The 25,286-nt window shown below is 35.4% G+C and overlaps 1 protein-coding gene across 1 annotated transcript in view; it reads right to left on the bottom strand.

The window, feature by feature from the left end:
- Window positions 1–5,549: 5,549 nt before the first annotated feature.
- LOC124361886 (inhibitory POU protein) overlaps window positions 5,550–25,286 on the bottom strand; it is an 83,346-nt gene continuing 63,609 nt past the window's right edge. Inside the window, exons 7-8 of the mRNA XM_046815976.1 lie at window positions 15,380–15,562; window positions 5,550–6,639 (exon numbers count right to left, since the gene is read on the bottom strand). Coding sequence (XP_046671932.1) covers window positions 5,881–6,639; window positions 15,380–15,562 — 942 coding nt within the window. The 3' untranslated portion in view covers window positions 5,550–5,880. The remainder of the gene's footprint in view (window positions 6,640–15,379; window positions 15,563–25,286) is intronic.

Below are 25,286 nucleotides of genomic sequence, written 5' to 3'. Positions count from 1 at the left end.
ACAACTTTACTTGGAAAGGTGAAACGTCAGATATGTTGGGTTCAATATGATCGATCATGACCACTTTTCAAGTCTTGCCTCTGAAAACCACGTCAGTTTCTATCATAAAGCGTAAAGCGAAGGCTCTAAATAAACACATCTGCGAAACAAAACGAGCAGTTCGCATGAACGCGAGCGTAGTTAATGGCATTAGGGCAATTATGACTGCCTCGTTTAGATAGGCTTGAAATGAGTTTCATCCAATTAAAAGTGGAAATGACAGGAGAGAGGTAAGGGTGGAGGGAATTGTGGGAATGACGTGCGTGCGAGACGCGAGGGTGTGCGGCGACCACTTCATTAGGTGTGTGGATAATAGGGCAGTCCGACATATTGATATTAGCGCACCTGGCCACAGCCGGACCGGCCGCAATCTAAGGGTTGGCTGAGTCACGCACTTGTTACACTTCCGGTACACTTGTAGCCACTTCCGGGCACCTGTCCCCACCGAGCTAAATCATGCTTTAATCAAATTGATTTGTGTTTTACGTAATTCCATGCATTATGAATTTTTATGTTTTCAAAATAACAACACATTTATAAACATTAAATAGTTTTCGTGTAATTTACTTAGTTAGAACTTAGTAGAATGCTGGGTAACAAAATTTGAAGATGCCTGAGGCATGATTTCTGGTGTACCTTGAACGTATTCTAATCCGAGTTTCGGCAGTGCATGTTCTTTTTGAATCTCTTTAATGAAATTAAAGTCATATGAAAGTAAATTGAACTTCATCGTTTTATCCATGTAATTTTCCTACTGATAAATAAGTAAGCAGGAGGTAATTAGTGTAAGGTTATATTACAAATATACTTTACTCTCAAAAGTATTTAAAGAAGAACCAAACAGATTTTACCAACAATAATATAGTTTCGAGGAAAGAGGTCTACAGTAAATGAAATATCAGCAAATAAAGTTTAGTAATTTGCATACGATTTATTACAATTAGACGAAAACTGAAACCTTATGTTGTTATGTGCTATGTTATGGTTAGCAAAAATATTGAGCTATACAAAATTTGAATAAAGGGTTACATTGAGCATCTTTTAATTATAAAGTTAGACAAAAAATAATATTATTTACTAGCAATATATATTATTCATTACGTAGAAATTAGAGTCAATTAGGAAATTGCATACTCATAAATTAACAGCCTACATTAAAGATGAAAGTATAGCACTAGTCTGACCTACATATATCTTATAGTTCAATATAAAAGTAAGGCAGTAAGAAGATATAACAAAGTATCCAAGTTTCATCGAATAAATGACATTAATATGACGATTGATTAGTAACATGTCCTAAGTGACAGAGTTATCAGTAGCAATGGAGACCCACATAGCCGAGTTGGAGAGTTGCAAGGCAGTAGTGTAACTCCTGTAACCAGGCAACAGTGTTTGCTAGACGTCGCGCCACGTCGTACTGTTGATCCAACCTCTACTGTATCTATCTCCAGTCTCACAACTAGAATACTAGTTACTGCTCCTCTGTAAATGTCAGCCATATACTCTATTAGGTTTACAAATGGTTACATCAGATCGTGCATCATATGAACTCGTCGTTGATGATCTTTAAACTGTGCCAATGTCTGCAAAAACGTTGAAATCTTTATGTTCTTCAGATTAATGTCACTACTTCCTGGGGAAAGGAGAGGTAAGACCCATGTTACCGGTAAATGAATAAGTTAAACTGCTGTCTTACTGTTTGTATTGAGCCTAGTTCATACCATCTTACGCACGTGCTAACTACTGTAGAAATCTGGTGGTTATGCCGAGGATTAAAAAGGAACCATAAAATGTTATAGGTATGCTTATGCCAGAAGCTGGTTGCGATAACTTTGTACACTAGTCAATGTCATCCAATCCGAAGTGTTATGTAATGAAATATATATTAAAGTTTCATTATGCGAGTATGAATTAAAAATTTTCTCATAACCCATTGTAAGGTTTAGGTCTGTAAGGTTTTTGTTCAATTACCTGTTTCAAAGATTGTGAAAGAGGTTCACTTTTGATTATCTGGAAAACCTAGTCGTCAGATGTATTTAAACACAACGATTCTTGGTTTGAAGTTTATTTTTGACGATGGAATGATTGTGAAGGAAACAGGATTTTTCCGGACATTTGCCATCCTTTTAATCGAAAACAAGTCGTACCATGCCACAACGCTTTGGCATGATTTGTTTATTTTAACCTAGTTTGTAATTACGTATTAGGTTAGTTATTTATCTGAAGAAGAGATCAGATTGCAGATCTCGAAACGTAGTGTTACTGATTGTTTGTTTCACTGAACGATAGCAAATGTCCGGAAAAATCCTGTTTCCTTCACTAAACACAACATATGCAATTGAAATAGTTAACATTCATAACAAATGTTAAACACCCACACTGAAAAACGAGGCATAATTCAGTCTCCCTTACATTTATATTTTGACAAAGTGAAGAATGTTAGTTCATGAAATTAACTCATTTTAATCTACAAAAATGTGAGCGATACATCTCAATGAGTCTAAACTGTGGTATCCAGAATGGAAAAGATCTGCTGGCTACGAAAATGAAGGCTAATCAAGGCATATGTTTGTTGAGAAACAACCAATCGCGGGCGAATATCGACTGCACACATCGGTTCGTATTAAAATGTATTCATGAAGAACGTTTAATTATCGCAGTAAGTAGAAGAGAGAGAGTCGGGAGTGTTGCGATGTGGCGGCGGTGATTGCGATCCTAGATTGATCATGTGTGCGTCCAATAATTACAGAGTTGATTAATAATTCGGCCGCAAAATGACGTGATGTTGATCAATCATTGTGGCGGCGGTCCGACGCCCTGGGCGGAAGTCAACAACTGGGCACAGGAACCGTAAGTAGCGTACAGTTGCAATTCGCAGTTTATATTTGCTTTATTTCACTTTATAAGAAGCAGGATGTTCAGCTAAAAATACAGGATACAATCTAGTTTTAATAAACCACACAAGCTGGTAATAAAATTAGAATGATTGTTCAGTTGAAGTATTGAATATCGACAGTGTAGTGTAGAAAGTGTAGAAGAGTGTAGTGCATTTAACAAGTCCTACGACTGAACACAAACATTGACAACATATTAAAGACACTATAACTATAACTATAACTATTTGGTGAAGGTGGATCGCTTGTTCTATAAATACTCTAGGTTATTATTAATATAACACATTTATTTTACTATTCGTTTACTTTTATTGATTTATGTACGAAACCTAGTGTTCTACATTTCGGGTAAAGTAATGTTTGTAAAAACCTTGAATAAATGAGGAACAACTATTTTTAAGGGGATTAACGAGCTGAATTTTGTGTTAAGATAATTATTGTATTTAAAATTTACGTATATAATAAGTTTTAAGCAGTGATTGTATTAAACATGAATAATAAGTCAGGTAATCACAGTTATTTTAAACAATATATTCATACGTAAAAGCAGGCTGTAGGAATCCACTCCCCTTTTGTAGACGACATTACAAGGTACGTGTAGGCTAGACCATAATTACAAGTAATTGGTTTATGTATCTAATTTTGCCTTTATATGATGTCACCTCCCGAAATATGTCGCTATATTATAATAAAATTATTTATTATTGAATTTTGTACAAATATAACTTTATAGTTTCATTAGGGAAAATTGATTTTAAAAATAAAATGTGTATTTAGGATATAAAACATTTTTAACTCATCATACTTTTGTTGTTGACAAAATCTCGGTAATGAAACGAATATGTGGCTCCTATGGCTTCTCATGCTGCAAACATGGGAACGTGGTAGTGAGAATCTTCTTCTTCTTCAGTACAGGAACTAGACGTGATTTCATTGATAGCCAGGTAGCTATGAAGGCATTAGACTGTTGTGTACGGTTGTGAACGGAAGGGCTGACACTGACAACTTTAGACTAGACGTCTAACACAACAGGACCTCAAACGTTTTGTGGAAATCCTGTATGTCCTCTAGAAATGTTCCGAGACGAGTGCACACTGAACACGTGAGAAGGTAGAGGATGCAGCCGGGTTTCTACAGTAATCTTCGCGTGGGATAACGTCTGATCTTCTCTCCTTGAGTAACTTGCTACTTGCAGGTTGTATAACTGACTACAAGGCATAATTTATTTGGTTTGTGAACATTTTATACTCAGAAGAGTAGTGTATATCTTTGAAGATATAACTGATATTTTAGACATAGAACGCAGTTAATTGGAGATTTCATTCTTAATAACATATAAATAACAATTTTTTTTGTAAGTTAAGCTATAAATACACTCTTTAGCTTTGGTGTTATCCTTAAAGTTTATTATGTTTTAAAATCGACGGTTTTTCGATCATAAATTAGAAGTTCTACAAAACAGTGTCATATGAAGTCTTGCTACGATTCCGTTATATTCGAAGTCCCAATAAGGAGAATGACAGAATTTGAGACAAATCCCAAAGACAAAGTGACAAAGTTCACTCACCATCCAAATGCTCGGACCTCAGTATCGTTTCTAAGATAGGCAATGGTTATTTGAAGAAACTTGCTGCACCAAGCCGGAAAGTTTTTGACCTTCACCGAGAGAGGGATCATCGGGTACCATCGCCTATACGGTGAGATATATGGTGGCCATTTATCACCATTAGAAGAAACCTACTCTGTCTCGCTACATACCAGGTTATGAACATATGACGTCATCGAAAACACTCTACATTCACATCAAAGGTTTCGTTGTTAGGGCACATATGTACCAAGTGTCTTAATTTTTAAGTGATCGGAATTAAATTAAACAGACTAACATAGATATATACACAGTAAGTTATAATACAATCTCATACTCTGGAAAGGGGATTGTTAAGCTTGAGTAATGAATAAAGACCCAGGCCAAAGTTTAGATGATCAACCAAACTGACAATCTATTAAAATAGACTATCCAACTTTACAACTAAAATTGGAAAACAAATTTCGTCCTGGGAACATAATGATTTAAATATACTAGCATATTAAATTACCTCCATGATAAATCTACTTTATATTTTTATGTTTTATGTGCACATGAATGTAACTTTTCTAAATACGACTGTGATTATTTCCCGGTCGGATTTTAAAATAAAATATGGATAATTGCTACTTTATTAAATCACTATTTTCCATATATGAACTACAAATAGATAACTTTGAATCAAGTTGGTCGATGTAATGTTTATTTAGCTCTTAATAAATAAATAATAAAACTTATTAACACAGAGCTTTTAAAACGCTTTCGTTTTCCATAGAGGAATGAACAATAAATAATCAACATTTTGTACCAAAGATCACATGTGTTCCCAGTTGTAAAATTCACTGTGTAACGTGAATTAATCTAAAAACCGTACTAGTATGTTTGTATAAATATGCAAATAATTCGATAACATAATTTTTACAATTTCATACCTATTTCTCATTAAAATATTTGTTACTTGTAAGCTTGTAACTAATTTTAGATTTAAGTCTTTTCTTAAAAGAAGGTTAAGTAGGAAAATAAGCGGTGTATAATATTTAAAACCTTTGGTTTAATGCCATACATTAATAACGTATTTACAAAACTAAAGTTACGAACGTTTGTACATAGAACTGACTAGAACTAGAAAACGAAGGAACGTAACCGAACGGAAATATTGAACACCGAGATTGCTATGACATTACTCGCTAAGTTAGAGCTAGGTATACAGCGGGCATTGTTTCTTGGGTTACAAAACGTCGACAACGTCTCTATATGTACAATTGTCTATATGAACGGCACATAGCCTTGATATGTAAAGTTCTTGTCGTCACTTTCAGTGTCCGTCTCACTTATTGCACGTCACCCGGAGTATCCCATCTGTCAGTGTTGCGCAGCGAACTTCATCCGCTTCTGTTTCTGCCTCTGGTTGCAGAACCACACTCTGACGACGTTCTTCTTCAGGTCCAGTTTCTCCGCTATCGCCGCGATCTTCTCCCCTGACGGTCTCGGCTGAACGGCGAAGTACGCCTCCAGCGACCTCTTCTCCGGAGCCGCTATCGACGTCCTCTTCCGCTTTTTCTCTCCCGCGGGCAGCACGCTGGGCGCGTCGGGGTCTCTTCTTTTGTTCTTCGCCTGCGCCTCCGCCTCCTCCAGCCACGCCTGCAGGATGGGCTTCAGCGCTATCATGTTGTTGTGGGACAGCGTTAAGGACTCGAATCGACAGATGGTAGACTGTGAGAGGGCCCCGACTCCCGGGAGCTTCAGGTTGGCCAGCGCCTTCCCGACGTCTGCCTGTGTCACCCCCAGTTTTATCCTCCTCTGTTTGAACCTCTCCGCGAAGGCCTCCAGCTCGCGCGGGTCAGTGTCGGCGTCCGGGTGTTGCACCATGCCGGGATGATGCCCGTGGTGGTGGTGTCCCGGCGGTCCGTGGCCACCCAGCGGACTGCCGTGGTGGTGGTGGTGGTGATGGTGGTGGCCCCCCATCATGGTATTCATGCCCGGGTAGACTGAGGGTGCGTGAAGTTGAGGGTGGCCGCTGGCCCCGACTCCGCTGTCTGACATCGGCGTTAGTGTCGTCATGGCTGAGGAGGAGATAGGATCCAGCATTTCTAGTCCTTCCATGCCATGGTGGTGACTCATCTGGAACAACCACAACTCATAAGTAAACGTTGTTGGTTACTATTATTGTATATATTATTGTAATATATAATGACTTATTTGTACATTTTTTTATGAATTATAATCCTCAGAAATATCCAGTTATTTCATCAGAATAGTTCAACATGCTTCTAAACGATGAAAATATAACTAGTATAAGACCTTTATCAGGTTACAATTGACTTCAATAAACATAAAACTTACAAGAACGGATTGTAATGAGAGAATAACTTTACTCTGGATGTCTCACTTAATGGCCATATATGGGAGCAAACATCATAATTTTACGGTGAAGTTAGGTTATCATGTAGAAAACTATTTTGCTTTTAAAGGAAAACATTTTATGGTATTTTCTTAGCTCTAGACAATCGGATCAGACTTCCATTCACTAGAAGAGTACGCGAGTGGGAAGGACTTAGAATCCCTCGATTCTCAGTATATGAGAAAAGCTAGTTCCTATTGACTCAAAGACAAGCTTTTTGTCAGTTTGCTGGGAACATTTTAAAGTCGGTGTTGTAGTAAACATGTTTAGACATTATTAAACTTTGCTTAAAACCTGTTATAAACAGAGGATGATTTACCGAAGCAACTGGATTGTTACCGACTTTGAATCCTTATGTAAAAACTTGAAACAAAATATTTCGAGAACTGATAATATCATTATTATTCTTTTGAAGACTTTCAAGTGTATAACGAGGAATAAAACGTTTGTGAACCTCTTGTAAACACGACGAAATTATGAATTAAAATGGGGAATTAGAGTATCAACCATCAAGAAATTCACAGAAGTGCACAACGAAGTAAGGAGTTGTAACTGAGAAGTTGTTTGTCTGCACTCCATACTTTGAGATCAAACACCAATATGTAAGATGACCAACCAATTATAGTTAATCTTTGAGATTTAATCTTGTGTTTGGATTCGAAATGTTTGTTGAAAAGAATTCTTATTTGAAGGCCCCAGTGTTCCTGTTATCCATTAAATTTAATGTAATTCATTCACACAGATTTGATATTAACTGAAATATCTTTGTCTTGTAAGCACGCATCTCACTCAGAGCTGGAAGCACATGATCCCACCCTACAACTATAGTATAAACCCAATAATATTAAATTTTATACTTTACTAGGCAGTAAGAGTTGTTGTATAAGGCAGTTTTAACAATATGGGTGTTAGTGACCTCAAAACACCTCAAAACTTCACAAAACTACAAAATATATTGATTAGTGGAAAGTAGTTATCAGTATTACTACGAAGTGAAATAAAAGGAAATGGTTCAGAGATAATCATTGTCACCGGTGTTCGAGTTTCTCTGGGCAATCATTTGGCAATTTAATTGATGGCTAAGTAAATGCCTTATGAAGAATTCCTAGTTTTCGATAAAGGTTTTCGACCTACTAGCAGAACCTATAATGCGAAATAGTTTCTAGGTTGATGCGATGGGAACTAGAAGTTCTTATAGTGCGTGTTTCGTCTGAATACATTCTAACCTAAGTAAAAAAAAACTCAATTGTGTATGTTTTTATCAGTAATAACCAATACAAAGTGCCATATAGTACATTGAACATTTCCCAAATAAAATTAAAAATGTACATACAAATTGGGAGAAGCTTCTTTTATAATTTCTCACATATAAAATATAATTGAATTGATTAATTTATATTATGTAAACAAGGTTATAAATACTCTCATCACGGTTGTATCGAGAGTTCATTGAATCCACCAATAATGTATTGTTGTTTAATGAACAAAAATTACATTAAAAAATTGATTAGGCATAGATTAGAGACCAATCCTTATTTTTCAAATATGTTTCCTTATTACGAAGTAGTTTCAAACATGTAAAATGTCAAAATGATACTAAGTGATTTTAAATCTTTCAGTACTAATTATTATTTCAAGGGATATTTAAGGTAAACAAAGTTAAAGCAGTAAAGCAGTATAATTTTATTTTTAAACACACTACCGCTAATGAAACAGACTTTTGGTGAAAATACAATTTAGTAGATTCCTCATATATAACTCAACGGAATAGTTATGCTGAAAGCAATGACGTACAAATCAACACTTATACAAATTTAATATATATTAATAATTATATAATAATGTTTATACACTAGAATGTATATTTTACGAGGAGTGCGGTTAAATAATTTATAGTTTAAAAATGCTCCACTCTGTATATTTGTATATAACATTTATTTTCAAAATCATTTTGTTGTATTAATTACTAAACTTACATTTTTAAGTTTTCATTAAGTACTAATAACTTATACAAGTTACTTTACTTATATTAATTCCTTTGTATAAGATAAAAATTTGTTTTTCTTCTAGTGCCAACCGACAAGAACTTCAATAGATATCAGGAGAACGCTATCAAGATAAATTAATTTAAATTGCGTTTAGTTTTAAATTTCATCCAAAAATCATTTATGCATATTTTATTTCAATATGTATAAAACGGTGTATGTAAACAAATCACGTACGTAGTACAATTCATATAAATTAAGCAATTTTCCCACTTTTTATAAAATTTTGTATGATCACTTTATATCAGTTAATTAGAACAATGGTTTTAATTATAGCCATAATAAGAAGGAAACTCCCTTTGAAAGTTTCTGCTCTCAAAGCAGTAGTTTGCGTATTGATTAGCTAAAGAAAAGTTCCTTTTTCATTATTATGGCATTATACAACATCACATACTTGTATTAACTACAGAAATGTATTGTAAATGTCGTTTTTGATATGAGGTTCTAAGATATATGTAAAGAAGTATATATTTTACAAATAAAAGATAAGAGTTAGGTTTTGAAATTAAGATATTTCTAAAGTTTATAAAATATTATTGTGAACTATTTTTCACTATTTATATATTAGTAATTCATTTAACAACTGCTACAAATTTGCGTAATGCCTATGAAAATTAAAAATATTATTGTATTAATAATAAAGTTACATTATTAGTTACGTTATTAGTTTGCTTATGAGGAAGGTCACTCGTTCACCATCGCTGTGTAAAACGTATTACGAGTGGATCGGATGGAAATTAGAATTTCCATTTCCATTTGCGACAAGTGGGCAGTTGACCGCAGGGGTGGAAAGTAGCCATTAGCCCGTATGTAGATGTGCTCGCGTGAACTGCGACAATATCGGGGCGAGTGTGCAAGTGTCTGCAGCGTACCGTGTGAGGGCCGCGACTAATTGAAGCCCTCTCTGTCGGTATGTTGCCCCGGCCCCGGCCCCGTGCCGTGTCGGTAATGATGAAATATTCGGCCTGAGGGACGGGGACCGGGTGAATCATGGGCTGCTGTCGATTACCCGTTACAAGGGTTGCGCCACGACCCCCACGGGAGCCTCCGTCAGCTTGCTCCGCTCTAATAACATCATAGAATGACGATCGCATTCAATATTCATGGCAAAACATCCAGCTCCTTGTTGGATTTAACACGGCCGCAAGTGAGCCCTGGAGAGACTGTTTGCTACGGCGGGAATTCGAGTACAGCCTTCTTACTCGAGGTTCTAATATTTTACATTTGAAATAGACTTGAACTATACATACATATGACCTAATTTAGAAGGAATTACACCACTTATATTCTCAAAATTACTTTTTATGTATGTATTCTTTGAAACCTTTGGTAGAAACAGAATATCATCCCATCTAGATTAAAAATTTAATGATTAGCAAAAATTGAACTATAATGTAAAACAATTTATAAATAATTTATCAGACAACTTCATGCTGGCGGTGTTAATATATTAAATTGTATAACCTTGTTTTAAAACTCTTAAATTTATGGTTGAGAATTAACATTATACTGTCAAACCACACATGGTACTACAGTTTTTATTAATGTGTACCATGCTTCTGGTTTCTAGAAGTCTTTATGTATAGAAAGTTCTACTAATTTACATTTTTGTAACAAATATAATACAGTTTAAAGAGTTTAACTCAAAATTAAATTAAAAACAACCATTCAATAATATTAGCAATGGAATACTTTGATCTTTGCCCAAAAACCATGTTTGGAAGTTTATATCAATATTAATTTATATGCGTATATTTGTCCTGAAGTGGAGGATAAATTAATTTCTGATATTACAAGAGCAGACTAGGATTATGCTATACATGTACTCGTACGTATAATGTAATTGTTAGCTTTACAAAATACATCCAAATAAGACTATTTCAAAAAGTTACTATACATTAAAACAATACATAGAAATAAATTAAACCATCTAGAGAACTTGTAAAGTATATGATTTAGAGTGAAGAATACAATAAAATAAAATATACACAATATATAGAGTTTTTCATTTTGGGCGGGTAGATTTTGGCAGCCATGTACTGTAGGCGAGAGAAAAGAAGAGACCTGGCCCGTGCCGGCGCACAGCTGTGTACTAGTGTGTTGCCGCGCGGTAATTTCAGGCGCTTCGCCCCACAGCCAACCCTGCGAATTGTTTATCATAGCAATGGAACAGTGAAACAATAATGGAATTACGAAACAAGGCGCGGCAACATACTAGTAGTAGCGCCTGCAAATTTCAGATAGGCCAGAATCCAGGTCTCCTCTTTTCTCTCGCCATCAGTAGTTTTGGTGTCAGCTGTTTCATTAGTGTATTTTTGTTCAGTGACTGCTGCCATTTTATGACAAGTTATTTCATCATGACAAGTTACACGGCTCACACATCATGAGCAGCACGTTCAGATGATTAAACAAAATTATCAAAATGAGTGTTCACTTGTTAAAACGTTACGTGCGTTGCGACCATTTTACGGCAGACATGGAGGCCCTTCAATGTCAATTCTTCAACGTTTCGTAGCTAAATTCGAGGAGACCGGTTCGGTAAACAAACAGCGTAGGCTTATACCCAGACTTCAAAGGAACAGCAGATCTATCGAGAACATCGCCGCTGTCCGTGAATGTGTGCAGAGGAGCACGAGAATCTTCAACTTGGTGAATTTTGCGTCTGGAGTTAGCCCTGCATCCGTACAAAATCTAACTGACCCTGCAGCTCAAAGTTTATGAGGCCATCACTGTCAATGGCGAACGATGGTAGCGGATTTATTTTGGCCCAAAATGAACGATATGGACGTAAACGACGTGTGGTTTCAGCAGGACGGCGCTACGTGCCACACAGCGATCGACACCATGAACATTCTGCATGAACGGCAGGCAGGCAGGTTGCGACTGGGGGGGGGGTGGATCCCCCACTTCTTTCAAGGCTTCTGCCGGTTAAGCTTTTACCTTGTGTCATTAGGGTCAAAGCCCTAGTAGCCTTCGTTACTTGTCAGTGGTGTAGTGGGGTAGTGTGAAGTTGTAGTCATCAGTCTTCCATAGGAAGACGCAGTTGGGGGACCTCCTGGGCATGAAGCTCCCTGATGTGTTCCCACGGAGAGGACTCAGTGGCTTCTTCGAGGCTCGATGTCAGACCTTCCACGAAGCTCCTGATGGTGGGGACGTTGGACGAAGCCCTGACTACGGTGTTCCTCACGAACCAGGGCGACCCAGTGGCTCGCCGGAGACACACGCTCTGCACTGCGAGCAGCTGTCTCCGGGCGGTCCTGCATGTGGGATGGTACCATGCTGGGGCCGCGTAAGTGAGCACTGGTCGTATCAGAGCCGTGTATAGTAGGACCTTCGTCCTGGTCGGTAGCCTCGTGGAGTTGAGCAGGGGGCCGATGCTGCCGAAGCCCTGTCTTGCTTGACCTGTCTTTTTCTGGTAATCTTCCATCGTTCAGTAATACCAGAAATTCCAAAAAATACGTTTCGAGACTTGCAATTTGGTTTCTTATACAGGTGGATAACTAACAAAACAATAACCATAACCTAGGTTAAAATAACCATATCATACAATAGCATTACGACAGTTCTGAGTGGTCGGTAGTTCGGTGCAGACCTATTGTAACATTTATTATTTAGTTCGGTTTTAATAATCAGTGTTTTTAAGAGCAAGTTTTAGAGATAGTGTCCGTAGAGTTGACTGATGGTCACCATGGTTGTCGTGATTCCTGGTAAATTCGTGTCGCAACGCTGCGGTGTTATTGGTTTATTTTAACGCAGATTTTGGTTGTGTGTTAGGTTAGTTATCCACGTGAGGAAAAGATCAGATTACAGATCTCGAAACTTAGTGTTACTGGTTTCTTGTACGACTGATTGATGTCAGGAAAAATCCCGTTTCCTTCACAATCCTCCCTCGTCAAAAGAAAACTTCTAAAAAAGAATAACTTTAACGGTTAAAATAACACTATTCAATATCTTTTATACCCAGGTAACCTAATCGATAAAAATAAGTTCTACGAATTGTATTTAAAGTATGAAAGTACGGTGTTTAACGTTCTGCAATTATAAATAAGAGGCGATGATCAACAATACATTTACTTACCGTTTTCTTGAATTATTTATGAGCCCTATTTAGAAGTATATTTCTTATTCACTGATTTAAAATTCTGTTTTACCAACGTTTTCTCGTCAATTTAGACTTTAGGCTACATTTTGAACCAACGAAAAATCAAATCAATAATGTCATAGTTTAAGGTAAATTTTTATAATTCACATTACCGATTTTACATAGTTAGTTGAATACATAAAAACATATACTAACATATAAATGTGTTTTTTTTAACTGTTTACTACTCGTACTTAACTCTAAAATAAGAAGCCCTGGAACATTATATATGTTAGCACCAAAATATTTTTTTTGCTCCTATTGTATGTGTAGATAGTAGTGTATATTGTGGTAAGTTTTATCCTTATAAAATCAGCTATGATTATTTGTTGTTATTAAATACTAGAGATGGTTAATGGTTTTCTTTCAGACATGCAAATTTATATAAGAGCCTTTAATTATGCCGTTTAACTTCCTTTTATATTCAGTGTTTTAATTTCACACGAACAGCTTCTATTGTATTTCCAGTTAAACAATCCAAAGTGTAATATATTAAGAACCCATTTCCAGCCCCACCTCAGCATTTCCAGGAAGATTAATTTACCGTAAAGTAGCAACAGTCGGAATAACGCCCATTTAAACAGGATCACCGCAATAATCTAGCACTCAGGGGCGGGTGGAGCGATGAAACTCTATACCTGCTGTAATGGAATGGAGATTTATCGTATTTTAAAAAGCCGTGTAATTTTCATGTCAGTCTCCCCCAGTATCCTCCGACCCCCGGACATCAAGGAGGGGCGCTGGCGATATATGGCTCGACTCGGGGGTCACCTGAAATATACGGGGCAACTTTCCGGCAATTGATCAACTTAGAGACGGAACAGGACCTCCAGGACGCATTATCGCTAAACCTACCGCTTATACATCTTAATTCCAACCTTTCCTGAACGACGAGCGGAGTTTTTAGCGTTAAGTGCACGGCTCTTCTAGAACACACAACCGAGTTTTTTTACGGAAACGAGTAATACAAGTGAAATCCATTAACTTGTGTGTTTTGTTGTAATTTATTTCTTAATGGATGTAGATATTTAAGAACTCTGATAATATTTGAATAATCAGTAAATATTTTAAAATTTCGCTAGGAGATTAGACACACACATTGTAGAAGGTAACCTACGTTTTAAGGAAAGGTTTGTAATCTACGACAAACATTAATACTTTTCGGTCAAATAAAGACATCCTCACATCTGTAAAAACATGTTAGTGTTCCTATTTTAGATTTATAATGGAACCAGAATCCCATGGGCTTTGCAAAAATTCTATATAAAGATTAGTTAACACTAGGTATTTATTGTGTAGTCGCATGTCCATCATCTGAGTTATGGAAATTAAATTTCATAGTTAAATTAATTAAATTTAATAGTATTTAATATTTATAAATTTGCAAGCAAACTACATCGTTACACTTATACTCCAGCGTTATTTCACTAGAAACACTATAAGTAGTTGTATTCTATTTTTACTATTAATGAGTACAGTTTCATAAAATCATGTTACTATTCTTACACATTGAAACATTATTACCGATTCTATGTTGAATATAGACTATTATTGGATGAAGAATTGTAGAGCTGTTTTAAACAGTTTTATTATCTGTATTACTCAATTTTTATTCTTCCATTTTCCGTTTACTAGAAATGATATTATTAATTTCATCCCCTATCGTTTAAGGACTTTTAGTTCGCTGTTTGAATAAATCTTAGCCTAAATTAATTTTTATTATATCTTATAAATTAGAGAAGTGAAAATAAGTCTGTGGCAAAGTTTAAGAAAAATTGTGCTTCTAACAGGCGTTACACTATGCGCGAAGGCAAGTTTTATACTATTTATTATATGTATTCTGCATTTAGTCTTTATTGAAAAGAATTGGTTAAGAAGTAAAGTTTTGGGTTGGCCACATAGAATATCTAATCTATGAATGGGAGTTAAGTAGATAGTTAAATACCAGTACAAACGCGTTAAATGTATACGTTCAGTGGTAAATATTTTCACGGATTTGAGAAATTTCAGATTCTGTTTTCGAAGTCAGTCATTTTAATACAAGTCAATTTAGACGTTTCCAATTATGACATTCCCGAAATATCTTATTGTTTAGGTTGGGAGGTACAGTTGGTGGTACAATAATAGTCCCAATTGAAACATTATTCCTAAATATAAAATTATATTGTAAAAACCATCTTTGATCCTGTATTGCCTTAATACAATCAAATTTTAATTTCCATCGCATCAGGTGTTTAGGAACCACAAAAAATAGCAATAGAAATACAAGTTTACCTGATGTGGCCTCGTGTTTGGTGGTCCGGGGTGAGGCGCGCCCATGCCGTGGTGGTACATCATGTCATGTTTGAGCTGGGGAAGTCCTGGGGTGGGGTTTGACTGGTGTTTGCCGATGTCGACCGCCGCCAGAGCCTCTGCCCGGCTCAGCAGGCCGTCGTTCAGACCGCTGAACAGGTCTCCCTACACAGAAAAACACTACAATTAAAATAATTTGTTTTTGTTATTACAAAATATTCTAGATTAACAGATTTTTCTCTTATTAAATCACATTTATTTTGAACTAATAACTTTACCCACTTAAATTTGTGATTTATTATCCATTTTTCTCGTCAAAATTGGAATATTTATATAATTTCTCGCAGGATTTGTTTTCGAATTGAAAATATGCTAATTTTAAGACTGAGTGGTTCCAGACACTTAACTATCACGGGCAGAAATATTTCTACACCTCAGAGAGAGATACGTAGTTTATGATTATGTAAGTGTTAAAACTTCAGAGGATGAGGTAATTTTGAAGATGTTAAGATACAGGAGCTACCAGACGCATAGTAAATCCTGAAGTGAAATAAAAGTCTAGTGAACTAAGAAAATGGGGAAACGTATAGTTTAAGCAGTTATAAATATCAAGAGTAGAAGCAGGGTTGGATACTTCGACAAAGATTCCTCATATGTCATAAATTCACAGAGACACAAACGTGTGGGTGTTAAGAGGTACTATTCAGCAAGGTAGTACCAAACAAAAAGTGACTCAACCGAGCCTATGCATCCTTTGTGTATTCATTTCTGATATTACAAAATTGCCATTTTTGTAACTACGTAATGGTTTTAACATCCAAATGTTTTAAATCTTTTAAAATTAGTTAATGGCTGGCTATTTATTTGTGTTGTAATATTTACTGTAATGTAACAAAATAGAAATCCACACCAATAATCGTCATACTTTGTCCTAATACGAAATTTGTAATTATAACTTTGAGCAAATTTACAGGGAATGACGCTGATGTGATTTTCAGAGAAAACGGAAATTCATTAATATCTAATCTAAAGCTAATTTACCAGAGTGCGGAGTATCAAGGTAAAGATAACTTGTCTTCAAAATCACCCAGACGGCTAATAAATAATTCCAAAACGGTTCGTTAACAGACAGAAACACTCTGCAAAATATAAAACAATTTAACTTAACATAACAAAGTGGAAAGTTGGGAAAAGTTGGATAAAGTTTGCTCTCTCTAAGTGGACAGCGAAATGGCAGACGAATTTGGTGCCGAGCACTTTTTAAACTCCGAGAAGCGAACTATCAGGGGAAGTAGTGAAATATTAAAGTGGGGTTGAGTTAGGGCTGTCGGTGAGGGGAGGGGGGGAGGTGTCGTCACCTCGTTACAGGAGGTGACATAATTCGTTGATCAGCTGATAAGGAATCTAAACATCCAGTGTGAAATCAACTCTTCTAGAACACTGTTTATGTATCGCTGAAGGAGGACTAAGGGTCTAGAGTGTGCGGCCCCTCGCAAGATGGCGGAACGTGTGATCTCCAACACCCTGACAGAAGATCGCGACAAACACGGAGCCGATAAGCCGGAGCCGGGTGTCATGTGTGAGGAAGATGCCGGCTTTGTCTCAGGATACGAGAGGGCAGATGGTGTTGGATCAGAGTAAATTAGATGTTTTGTCATAACTGAAGAGCGCAATTCAAGACAGAATGCCCCTTTGGTGAGGCTCCTTATCTCAAGCATCATTCGACCTCACTCTCTGAGCTCGTCATAATAGTCTCAGGAGATTTAACGAGCTGAGTGTTACTTGCAATTTCTAAAACCATTCGTGAAGCTCTAAAATTAATAGCACTATTAGGAAAATGCAGATTTCTTATTACAAAAACTTTGATCTTGCGTTTGATCCATTTTAACTTGCGTTTTTGGAAGTGTAGCAAATAAAAGCTCGTGAGTACCGTTAGCCGAGCGGTCCAGGATGTCTGACTTTGACTTCATCGTCTCTCCTTCTTTCTCTATTTAATAAGGACCTCGCAAGGGTCAGTGGCACATGAGGACGAACAGAATAAGAATTAAAAGGGGATCGATCTCTTCTTAAAAGGAATAATGCGATTATGTTAAATATTGTATTGTATGGGTGTAGACAGCACTGACATGATTACAAATATGTAAATATGAATTCACAACATGGACGGAGACTAAAACATAACATGTATGTTGAAACTATTTTTCATTGCCAAAGTTTTGTGTAAATTATTCCTTTACTGGAGCAATACAACCAACTAGAGGGCTCGACCTCGGTGTTCTAATGTCAACAAATTGTTTCATACATTCTCGTCAAGAGCTGAATTTTAGTCCTTTTTAAAGTGTTTAACTCTACCAAATAAACCTGAAGCATCATAGCTGTAAATATCACATATTGAGGTTATAATTAATTAATTAATGAATGGGATTTTCTTTGGCAACATTGTTCTTCAAGACTAACGAAATTGTAATCGGTTTGTATTAGACTGGTTACGATGATCTAAGGGACTTAAGCAGAACTCTGAGGCCGTCAATAATATTTTCAATATCTTCCATAATTTGAAACCGAAACGTCAGCCACTCAAAAAATTCGCAAGCGGAAATAAAAAAGAGCTAATTGATTCAAAATTTTTACAAGAATATATTTATGACATTTATAAACAGATCTAACGTTATCTTACGTATGAATATCGATGAAAGATATCGAAATATAGTTATTGTCTTTTCGTCATTGTCATTATAGCAGTAATCAATAATGAATATTTTCTTCAGCTTGTTATCGTACTAATATTTACAACAGATTGTAAACCGTATTCTATTTCTGAAAATTACTGTAGTCTTTTGGGCATTTTGTATTTCATATCTTTGTTTGTTTGTATACTTTTGTATACAACTATTTAAGAAATATAAAACTTACTTTAGTTGGGGGTAGCAGACAATGCATTCATTGGAGCACATACAGGGTGGTGAATGTCACGTTCTATTAGGCGTGAAACCACTCACGTGAGTACAGAGTATAGGGATAAGCGTGCAAGTTAAACGTGAGGAAATGCCACTTAACTTCTATATTACGCTTTATACTCACTGAAACAGATAAATTGATAAAATTACGTAAAAACATTCAAAACTAGAGGAAATGTCGGAGTAAACGCAGGAAAGTGGCGCATGGTGACGTCAGAGCCGCACTGTAATTGTCTGGTCTACACAGCCTCTGTTATTGCCTGGTCTACACAGCCTCTGTTATTTGTGCCTTCGACTTTAGGACTACTACTTGGGCTGAATTATTGAGCGCGATCGACCGACCGACCCCTCGCGTGATAAACAACTCCGCATTATACCCGTTGTTGTTTTTTCTCCGGACAGTTACAGTTCCGTTGTTTTTGTCTTCGGTCGTTCTTTCCTCTCACAAATGACAACTGAGAGTGAAGACCGATAGTAAATCTTACCAGCAAAGTTTGGAAAGCAAATGAGTGAAGTACATATACATTTCCGATATGAACTTGTGTTGATAATAAAAAAATGAAAATATTTAAACAAATTATCCTAGAGAATGTACATGAAAAGTTACAAGAAGTAGATATGTGTTTTGTTCAAGAATGTATAGGTTGATTAATTTATTGTCAAGACGTTAAATTTATATCACGGAATCTACGTGAATTTTCCTCATGGGTAGGTACATAGTAGTGTATAAGGGGTTTGAATAATCTGGAAAGATTTAACTAGGAAGAACTACAATATAAAGTTTTTTTTTCAACACAATATAATGATAACATTTTAAATTTTAAACGTCACATATAGGACTAGCTTCTACCACAATTTAAGTACAGTACTGTAGTCTTGTTTTAAATATTGTTATGAACAATAAAATAAATAATTTGCAGTTGGGAGTTACGTGAGTTTTCTAAATTAATAGATGAAAGTTTCCACCTTTAGGACGGATTCATCCCATATTCCTAGTCTCGGATCCTCCCACCCTCAGCTACCGCTGTTTGTAGCTTTTGGATATGAGAATTTTTTTAATACGGTAATAGACACCGTATACTCTGTGCTCCATCTCCACATATGTTGCCAAAACCACCATTGTAACCATATTGGTAACATCTAATGCCACTAGTTTGAAAGGCCGCCGAGTCCACATCAACTGGTATCGGGCAATTCCATTGCTTAAATATTCCTTTAGCATTAATAAGAAGCAACGCTTTAGTTGCATCAGGTACGTCACTGTTACGCCAATGTATAATAACACCTTGAATTGTCCTGAATCGTAAACTACTTGATTAAATCAATCTGTATTGCATTATTCTGACAAGAAATTTGCATTAAATCTAAATTCAGAGTAAAACCAAAACGAACATGTAAACTATCCTGCAAGTAAGCAATAATTTGTAGGTTTGTAATAAATCATCAAAAATAAAACGGAAAATGAATTCAATTACAGAATTACTGTACATAATGTCAAACGAATAGTTTACGGACAAATACGTTCCGTCAGTTGAACAATCTAGTTACAGCTCACAATTAATTTATTACCAGAACACAATGAGTGGCTGATCGTGTGGCTACGGTTCCATTAATAACCTCAGAAGATAATACAGTAATACAGTAGCGAGTGTGTATCGAGCTAAGCAGTAACCGCACGGCCGTTCCGTTTTACTCCAGTAGAACAAATCGGAGCTGAGGGGATGTTTAATCATAATGAACCGACAAGAGCCGAGAAGTTAGTTGTTGCTCAGCTCGCTTATAATGGCTGGTATTAATTTGTGGCTGTAATTGGACGGGGCCGTTACGCTTCTAATCCAAACACCGCAATATTGGGCAAGTGTGAGACAATGAAATAACCCAAGATGGCGGCGTGCCCGGCTCGGGGGAGTTAATTTACGGGCTTCATTACAAGTTGGTAAGTTCATCTCGGCATTAACACCGGCATCGCCTGTCATCGCCGCGCCGTGCAAACACAACTTGATACCGAGTTTGATGGAATATTCAAGGATATACTGTCTGGCCCTCTCGTCAACTTGGAATAATCAGACACTACCTATTGAAGAACAGTGTGCTCGTAGAACTACAGAGTTTATAAACTTTGATTAAATTATAACTTTTAAATCCTGTTTTGGAATTTGTGTTTTTGTTAGTTTATTTTACTTACATTTGGTAATACGTTTGTGCAAAATATCGAGCAAGATTCCTTTAGTATGAAATTTTCCAGGACTTTTATCTCAATGTTCTAATTAGCTCAAATCTAATTAATGAAACTTAACATAAGCTGTTAAGCTGGATGAGATCTCAAATAATTCATTCGAACTCACCGAACTGTTCTCTCATGAGTTACCGGTTTTCTTGGTCTTTACACGGCAATGGTGTATAGACGAAATAGAAAGACACTATGATACAATCTGACAACGTAAAATCTTATCATTATAGCTCTATAAAAGAAACAACTTGCTCGATTGCTTGCTTTTGTATTTTGAAGATATCGATTTATCACTGAGACACGATGTTATATTAATACAAGAGCCTTGCTTTTTGAAATATTTATATTAAAATTAGTGCTATGTAATAAACTAGTTATATTATTTAAGGGTGTGATAAATGACGTACATCTATCTTAAAGTTTGAACAATTCTAATTGTCTAGTCAAATTAATTCAAACAAGAAATTGAAAATTATAGAACCCAAATCATACACGTTTAATAAATTCATTTATAGTTATCATTCAAACCGAGGCCATTATTTATATAATAATTTCAAATAACAATTTTTAATCATACGTTTATGTCTTATTTTGTTTACTAAATTTATATTCTATACGACTTAGTTTCAGTTCTTGTTGGAAAATAAATTACTGAGAATATTTTATTCAAAAGAAATTTTACGTGTTATAATAGTGTTTTAGTATATGGAATTCATTAATTTTTGTCTAAATATAGGTTTTGTTGTTATTCAAATTTTAAACAACACTTCCATTTAAATTACAGCTAAGTTTGTAATTAGATGCTCTATTTCCCTTCATTTAAAGCAACTTCAACTTTCAAAAATACCGACTCGATATATACAGATAATAAACGATATACAGATGGCAATGTTTATTTTGTTCATAGGACAAGGATTAATAGATTCACTCCGATGTTTTTCACTGAAATTTCCTTTAGCCTGTGTAGATAGGGCAAAAATCTTTCAAATGCTGCTCTTTTCAAGTCTCTTCAACTAAAATATAAGAAAATACTCCATCTAAAGGGAGACTTGGTAAGGGCAGGTCCAAAACGTTATTTACAATAAATATGTATTTAATATTGTTAAAATTTCAGTCTTTCATCCAGGATGGTGTTTTGGGTTTTCTTTGAACCTTATATTGGCTGACGTCATGATTATTGTAGATTCAGGGGCTCATGAGATCTGTGTACCAACTATCTCATATCCTTTAAAACTAAATTTTTGAAACCTCCAAATAGTTAGTCATAACAAGTTATATATGATTGCACGAATTTCCATGTATATTCTTTACAGAATAACATGCGGAAAGAATAACAGTTCATTTGCTAGAATTTTACTTCCAATGGTCAAATCTTACCATTTAAAAAATGGTCTGAGAGATCCAGACAGCAATCTCCCTTAGATTGTGACTAACCAAAACCAGATTTAGTTTTGTAATGTCCTAGATTCCTTGGAATTATTGATACCATGTCTAAATAATCACTTAATCGATTTCCTCTTGGGTAAGTATTTCTTGGAGGCAGTTTATTGTCGTCGGTCAAGAAGAGAAACTATGGTAAAGCCATCCTCCTGGTATACACTTGGTAAAATTAAGAATTGATGTTCCTTTAGTTTCTTTTTCAACATTCAATAAGATTTAATCATATCATCACAGCTGTAATCCACAGCTATTATATATTAATGAAATACAAAACGATACCATGGTGTCCTAAACACCATCAACTTTACTAGCAATGGCATGTTAGGGGAAAAAGAATAACTTCTTTCTGTTGTAATTCAAAATTTATAAATACAATATTTGAAAATGAATTATTTGTGGTATCCCTTAGAAGGATTTCAACGGATTCTCATTTTGGTAATAATTAGTGAAGTATATTAAGCGTTATAAATAATCTAATCTTAGTACACAGAACTTCAGAATCCCGCGATAATGCTAGAGGACTAACCAAATATTAAGTTTTAGATTGATAATCCTAGATAATAGTTATAGTAAGTCATCAATATACTATATTTTATTTAGGTATAATTTGATATTTAAAAATTGGTGCTGTAAATAATTATTACATAAAACATACGTCTCGATGATGTATAAAGATTTTTTAAGTGCCGTTATAATAATACTTTGTATAAAGTTCATACAGTCCTGTCTATTAGGGATATTTTATAGTCTTATATCTTATGCAATTTAACGCGAATACGCGCACACGATCTAAAACTTTTCGAAATTCAATTGAATTGAATTCCGATTATTAGGAAAATAATAAATATACACATAACAACTTGTATGAACAAATATGACAAGTTTTTTGTAGCCGAATTCTAAGGGTGCGGCAATGTACAGTTTGGATAGACGGCTGCTGTGTAGTGCTATCTCCTACTGAGAAAAGGGAAAAAATGTATAAAGCCAATTAATTTCGAATAAAGACATTCCACCATTTTCAGATATTTTGTAGTTTCATCACCTTAAAGTATAATTCGTATCCTACCTAAAACCATTGCATTGTAAGAGTAAAATATGTTCTGCGATTTTTATAATGCATATGCAAAAAAACTACTTTTTTACCTTCTTCTGACGGTATCATAAGCGATATATGATATTTAATCCTAACGTTATAAAGCGAATGACTTGAATAACAAATTTATTATGTTACATATTTGACTGTAAAAAAATTATCGTCCTTTGTTGCAGTATCTTAAAATAAATTAAACAATTAGATATTCGTCATTTTATATTTAGGTTAGTTAACAATAAAAAATATAAATATAACACATACATCTAAACCAATATCATTATTGGATACATATAAATAAATATCATTTATTTATCCATTTTAGGGTAAATTATCGATACATAGTTTATGAGCAATGCTTTATTATTTAAAAAAAATCAATAACATAAAAGTCATATTCTTAAGATTATTCTAAAATGTTTACTCCCAAAGCCCGGACGCTTCTGAATTTCACAGACTGCTTTCAAAATAAATAAGAGCTCCTCTCGACTGTTATCCGTAGCCCTTAAAATCTTTCTGAATCAACGATCCTTTTATGTATCTTGATTGCGGCAAACTGTTTTCTATAAAGCTCTCGACTCTGTTTGCGGCCCAAGGCGGTGGAGGGGAAGGTAGGGCGGCCGAGGGGGAGGGAGAGCGAGGGGAACTCCACTCACTGCCCAACTTTAAGTGTAAGGCTGCAATTGACTTTTCATGAATATAAAATGGCACGATGAAAATGGCAGGTCCTGATTCGCGGAAACAATTAGCCATCGGGTTTGATTGCCGCGTGAAGAAGAAGGATAATTACAGAAACAGGAGCGAGAGAAGGATATCGGCGGGTCCGAGTGGCGAGTGAAATATTTATGAGACGTTTCAACCCCGTGAAAAAGCGCTGCTTCCCCTCCCCTCCTCCCCTTCAGACGCTTGGCGAGTCACTACAGACACACGTGTAGAAATATGGCGGGTTGTCTTGTCTCCATTATGTATGTACGCGGGACTCGGAGTGCACATTTTACTATGGAAACATATCGTGACCTCGTGTCTAGATTGTAGAGAATATCTTCTAAGTTTATTGAAAATTTTTTCTCTGAAAACAACATTTTGTATTCAAGAAAATGCAATTAATATATTCGTAGAGGTTGGTCTATGTATAAACTTGGTAGACGTAAATATTTAAAACTACGTAACTAAATTGACCTGTATTGCTGTACATTAAAGTATCTGAGGTTACATCTTCCTTAGAATTAAGGTGAGAATTTATGGTCTGTAAAATATTTGTATAGATTTAATTGTAATTCATTCAAAACAATAAAGTTTCTAAATTTCATAATACAATATATCACGTATAGATTGTTCTAGATAGTTGAAGACTGATGTGTAGAATACAAAGCCAATGTGCAGGTGCAATGTTAACATCAGACTTATCTAACTGATTACAATGATGGCAAATGACAATCGCCTGTTTCCACTAATAAAGGTATTAGCGATTTATTTTTAAACACGATTCACTCATTATGGTGATTCATTCGTTGGAACTTCGTCTGTTCCAAACTAACATACATAAACATCTTAAATACATACACAGATCCCTCATTGTGTTTTAGTTAAACGTTAAACATTGGCCCCCAAAAGACATTACTACATTACTCCCAAAATAAATATTGCATTTAATTAACAACAAGTTTGTAGCAACTTTTACCGATAAAAAACAGACCCTAATTTGACGAAAAAATTCTACTTTTTAGATTTAAAGCTCTAGAACCGAATGTAAGCAAATTCTAAGTCATATTTACATGAATCTATCCGGATATATGTAACCGCGCAATAAGTATTGCAAGTGAAAAATTATCTATATTGTTAATATAATAGAAAATGTCTCTAAGGTATTATATTGTCATATGGTTAAGAAGAAAAAAAAACTTAAAATAATAAAGAATCGAATTAAATAGGTGAATCATATTTAGTTACAGAGAGCCTGTCATCTTCTGTGTACATCTAAACTACTCGTGTTTGATTGTCTCCATACTCAATCCTGTGGATGAGATGAAAGGTTTGTATATGTATAATATACATAATTTAAACATATTAAAGTTACTATATAATGCTTGTCTGAATAGCATTTGTGTACAGAAAAGCAGTTTGCAGCTATCAAGGTGAAGATCAATCAGAAAAGCCGGTTTTATTTTTGTT

The sequence above is a fragment of the Homalodisca vitripennis genome, chromosome 1 (genome assembly GCF_021130785.1).
Source record: "Homalodisca vitripennis isolate AUS2020 chromosome 1, UT_GWSS_2.1, whole genome shotgun sequence".
Taxonomy (NCBI): domain Eukaryota; kingdom Metazoa; phylum Arthropoda; class Insecta; order Hemiptera; family Cicadellidae; genus Homalodisca; species Homalodisca vitripennis.
The sequence above is the reverse complement of the archived record's forward strand: the minus strand, read 5'-3'. Positions and strand labels throughout refer to the sequence as shown.